This window comes from Atta colombica, unplaced genomic scaffold (genome assembly GCF_001594045.1).
Source record: "Atta colombica isolate Treedump-2 unplaced genomic scaffold, Acol1.0 scaffold9, whole genome shotgun sequence".
Classification (NCBI taxonomy): Eukaryota; Metazoa; Arthropoda; class Insecta; order Hymenoptera; family Formicidae; genus Atta; species Atta colombica.
In genome coordinates this window covers 1,777,738-1,783,261 of record NW_017259583.1, presented here as the reverse complement: position 1 = coordinate 1,783,261, position 5,524 = coordinate 1,777,738, and the positions used below count along the sequence as shown (strand labels likewise).

Sequence of the window (5,524 nt, the reverse complement as noted above, 5' to 3'; positions counted from 1 at the left end):
ATTCAAAATACAAGTTTTATTCATCAAAAGTGATATTGTCCCCTTCAAAGTACTCTCTATCGACGCACTTATGCCAGCGCTTGATCCAGCTCTCGAAACATTTCTGGAACTCTATTGTCGGTATAGCAATCAGAGCCATCTTCGATTTTTCCATTACCTCCTTTCGGCTGTTAAAACGCGTGCCCCGTAATTTTTTGACTTGATCAGAAAAAAATCGCAGGAAGCCATATCAGGTGAATTCGATGGCTATTGGATGGTATTTGTTTCGTTCTTGGTCAAAAATTCACTCGTTGTTGCAAATTCAACTCCATTTTTAAAACTGTAAAAAATCGAAAATACGTGCAGAGATAGATGTACTCAAGATGGCGTAACTTTTACAAATGTCAAGCTACGGTGATAAAATTTGGTGATAATCAATGATAGATGTGGCAACCTAATCAAAAAAACAAAACTCATATCAGCTGACTCAGAGCATCACCTGGTGTAATTCGGGGAACTTTTTGATCAAGGTGGTATATAGGATGAATCAGTGTCATTGAACTAATTTTTTATCCTATGAGAAAATTATCGACTTCATATCTATTGGATTATAACGTGCATGTAGGTCGAAAATTTTTTCATAGGGTAAAAAGCTGGTTCAACAATTCTGGTTCATTTGCACTTTACAGGGAAGAGTGTAAGGCTCTTCCCAAAATCACAGGCGATACTTCCAATATGTATAGAGCTCACTGATTGCATATAACATCTACTGCATCTTCTACAAAAATATAAATCTTAATAAAAATACATTTTTTGATATATGAGATTAAGCAATGAATGCTTTGCGTATAACATAAAATTATTATTGAAAACTATAAAAATAAAAAAAAACAAGATAATTTTTATAAATTCGTATAAATATGTGAGGAACAATAATTCTTAATAATTAATTAATATTTTATACACAGAATTAGATTCACCAAATAATTTCAAGCAGAAATTTGAAATACAAAACGATACAAGTATAAATAGCACAATACAAAAAAAATCCACATGGCAACAACAAAAGATATTATTTTTACGAGCTTTAATTTGTATAAAACGAGATAGCGTAAGTACAAATTTTCAAAAGTAATAGGCGAACAGTTCGCTTGTCAAAATTAAAATATTATTAATCTTTTAATTAATCTTTCAGGTTTTGACAAAATTAAGATTGGCAGTGCACGTTGTAATAGCACTGTTATTAGGAGTACTTTTCTATAATTTTGGTAATGATGCAGGAAAAGTATACAGTAATATTTCCTGCTTATTTTTTTATCCTTTTTTTTTATTCTTCGCAAGTCTCATACCATTTATTCAGATATGTAAGTAAAATACATTTTTTACATATAACTGTAATACACAATTTATGTAATTATGTCGGCAAATAATTGAATTATACGTTACTATCTATAATCTTTTTGATAATTTTAAGAAATTGATAAGGTCTTTTTGACAATATTCTTAACTTATCTCGTTTAAAATTGTGATAAATACGTAAATATTTTGTAAATTTATAAATAATTACATCATGAGCCATTCCCCTACTCATTTCAATTTTGGAGATAAATTTTTTAAAAGAACTTAAAATTTTCTTTGAAATGTCTATCTTTCGATGCGTGTTTGAAAATTCAAAATAGCGGATACAAAAAAACAACTCGAATGAAAAAAGACATTGGAAAAATTAATGGTATTATGAATAAATATGCACAATGTGTAGAGATTTGATCTGTGTGTACGTGCTGTGTGTTAACTTTACAACTTCGATTGCTAATAATTATCGTTAGACTTTTTAAGGAACTAAAAAGACACTCGCGTTAATGTAAAAATCATCAAATATTAACAAGCTCAATGATCGAGTTAAAAACGGTTGACACAAATTTAATTATTAACAAAAAATAAATCATCATACAAAAATATATTGAATATAAAAAGAATTAAATATGAAAATTGAATATAAGTACGATTTTCGATTTGAATAGCTCTTGAGTTATCCAAAACTGCTAACAGAACTGACAGAATTGCCAAAAATTTTTCATCCCTTGGATGTTAAAAATTTGTCATATAAAAATTGTTCTCACTACACGTATTCTGTTCTTGTTTCTATACGGAAAAAAACATTATAGTTATATTGGAAATAATTTTTGCTCGTTAATACGTACATTTGATTGTGATCGTAAAATGGACATGAGCAGTCATAACTGTTATTAATGACAGGCATATTCCTTTTTGTATTAAGTGGAACGCTGTTCTATCTTTGACAGAGGTCTATGCCTTGTGACCATACACGAAAATAGTATAAAATGGACGTATAAAATGAATGTCATAGTTTGTGCTATGGTTCTTTAATGCTCTTTTGCACAATATTACACATTATACAGTAACTCACGCCATTGATTCTGATTGATTTTATTTGATGTTCAACCGACTGACATGCATTTTCCCGTGTTTAGCCATTACCCAAGATAGACGTGACGGGGCTTTTATTTCTTTGAGATGCTTACATGAATTCTTTTTGCTTCTCATGTAAGGGGTGCTTAATTTACGTGAGACCCTTATTTTTCACGTTTGAGGTGATTGTGCACATTTATTCGTGATATCTTTTTTTTCCAATTCACACAAAATTTCTTTTTTCATTTCAGTTACCATTTTAGGTTCACCATTTTGAATTTTCAAAAACGTCATACATAAAAAAATATACATTTTAAGGAAAATTTTAAGTCTATTTAAAGAATTTTATTTAAAAAATTAAAGTAGACTAGGTGATCGATTTGATAGAGAATGTCCCACAGGAGGTGATCCAAATCAACCGCAGGAGCCAGCATGTACATTCCTCAGGAAAAACTGGGTCGAAAATGTTAATATCAAAGTGTTGAAGTGTCGATAGTTCTTGAATGGTGAATCTTTGAAACTGTCCAACCACGGCGTGATCAAACAGCCGGCCGCGATCGCACTTTAACGGATATCGCTAAATATCACGATGCTGAATAAGTATTGAAAAGGATCCATGAAATCTTTATTAACGTTTACTGCTGTATTCTTAAATTAAATTTAATTGACGAGTAATTTCAATTGCAAATTCGATAAAACATTAAAAAGTATGTGTTTTTGAGATACGCATTTTAAATAATAAACAACTATTAATAAATTAAATCAATATTAATTCAATCATCCAAACAAATAATATTAAAAATCAGTTAACAAATATTTCCAAAACTTCTTTTTAAATAGTTCCGTCATAAACAATATCAGAAAAAACTTTAATAATAATAAAATTACATTTTAATGTAATCTTTAGTAACAATACAGCTTATTATTTGTCTACTTCGATTTCTTTATTGTAATACTTTTCTTTCTTCTCATATTGTAATTTGGAATTTCGTTAATTTCATTTCATAAATAAATAAATATTTATTTATATCAAATGCGAATTTCAAATATAAAATTTTCTAATATTGTTTATGACAGAACTATTTGAAAAGAAGTTTTTAGAAATATTTGTTGATTGATGTTTTTAATATTATTTATTTATTAATTTAATTAATATTGATTTAATTTATTAATATTTGTTTGTAACGATGTTTGCAACCTAGATGAATGTACCTTTCCGAGCAAAGGTACTAGTCGACACCACTGCGACAATCGCCTGCGAGAGCGCGATCAGTAATACGCGCGTGTGAAAAGTGATTTACACGAGGCGATTTTTATTCGCTAGAAGCAGCGTCTAATAACGTCATTAATTCGCCACCAAATTCTCTCGACTCTGCTGCTATTCGCTTAAAGCAAGCTTCTTAATTCGTTCGTGAATTCGCTGATGAAAGTTTCTTGTACACGCTTAGTTTTTATTCGATAGCGACTAAAATTTTGAAGTCGCAGCGTTAAGTAGTCGCTAGTGATCAAGCGAATAATTGGTCACAAAGCACAACAGCGGCTCGAAGTATGTTATTCGATGACATGATTATTCTCTAATGCTTATGGTCTGAGGCGTTTTGAAAAAATTCGTCTTCTCACGCTGACGACTTAAAAATTCGCTCTGGAGGAGCAGGAAGAAACTAACGACAAGTCAGTGTAAATCACGCCTTGTGTAAATCATGCTTGACAGCAGTTCCGCCGAGATTGACAAAACCGATTGATTACCGCCGAAGCGATATTTCTCCCGTTCGTATTGTTCATTAGCGAATTGCCGAACGACTCCAGAACAATACGAGCGAGAATAACAATTCGTATATTGTATATTAACACGCATTAAATATGTTAAAAAGTCTGTCCGCGTTTCTAGTACCGATCCCGCTCCTAGCCGATTCGACTCCTGGTGCTGATTTGATTCTACGACCTAGTGGTAGAGCGTTTTCTGCCACTGTCGAGCATTCTCGACCGCCGAATACACCTTTCTCTTTCTTTTACGTACAGCCTTGACAATATCAAGGAAATTGGGTTTTCTTTATCCCGTCGAGGTTTCTCGGCCATTGAGTGCCGCTAACACGACTCCACGAACATAGCTTTGCAGCCGCTCCGCCGCTGCTTACCTTCGCCCGAAATCGCGATACCGCATATAAAAAAACCTGTCTACGGAATTTGCTTCACCAGACAGCGTTTGGCGATAACCGACGAGCGTTAATATTTACGTTTGCACACGCACACGCATATACATACACACATGATATTGTACAACATGAACTATACATAATAAACTCGATTATTCATTTATAACATTATTACCATCTTTATAATCACATCTTTATAATCGAATCTGCATCTTTTCTATTCGCATGAACCTCTCTTGCGTTCCGAATCGAACATTAAATCTGACGAGCTAAGTCTGCGCAAAAGTTAGGTAGTTACATGTTTATTACTTAAAATATTTCAAAAATATACATTTTTAATGACGTTTCGTCGAATTTGCAATTGAAATTACTCTTCGTCAATTAAATTACAATACTAAGCAGCATTTGAGTTAAGAATACAGTAGTAGGCATTAATAGAGGTCACTAGATTGCCGTGCCTGACGGCGCGAACTTTACGCTGTTGGACGATTTCAAAGGTTCACCATTCAAAAACTATTGACACCTCAACATTTTGCTATTAACATCTTGCTATTAATATCTTCGACTTAGTTTTTCATGAGAAATATGTATGTACATGCCTGCAGTTGTTCTGGATAACCCTGTATTGAGTTGGAGAAAAAGTCCTGCGGAATTTTATTTTTTAGCTTAAAATTATACAGAATTTGTATTTGTTGCGAAATTTTCGACTATCTGACATGAAAACTTAAAGTTTTTCCTAAAAGTTTGTTTTTAAAAAAATGTTCTTACAATTTTTTGTTATCAAGTTACGCTAAATATTAAATAAAAGAGCATTCTGATTTTGCTCATAACTCCGTTAAAAATCATAATTAATAAAACCGTAATTAATAAAATAGATTTTTAAAGCTAAAACGTTGCTTTATTAAGTGGTGTTATTGCCAAGTTTTAATAAAATAAAACATACTTATGTACATTGGAGCTAA

The 5,524-nt window shown here is 31.8% G+C and overlaps 1 protein-coding gene across 1 annotated transcript in view; it reads left to right on the top strand.

The window, feature by feature from the left end:
• The window catches only part of LOC108693275 (ATP-binding cassette sub-family G member 1-like), an 11,609-nt gene extending 7,175 nt beyond the window's left edge, over positions 1–4,434 (top strand). Inside the window, exons 5-6 of the mRNA XM_018202145.1 lie at positions 948–972; positions 4,281–4,434. Of these exons, the coding sequence (XP_018057634.1) occupies positions 948–972; positions 4,281–4,434 (179 nt within the window). The remainder of the gene's footprint in view (positions 1–947; positions 973–4,280) is intronic.
• The last annotated feature ends 1,090 nt before the right edge of the window (positions 4,435–5,524 follow it).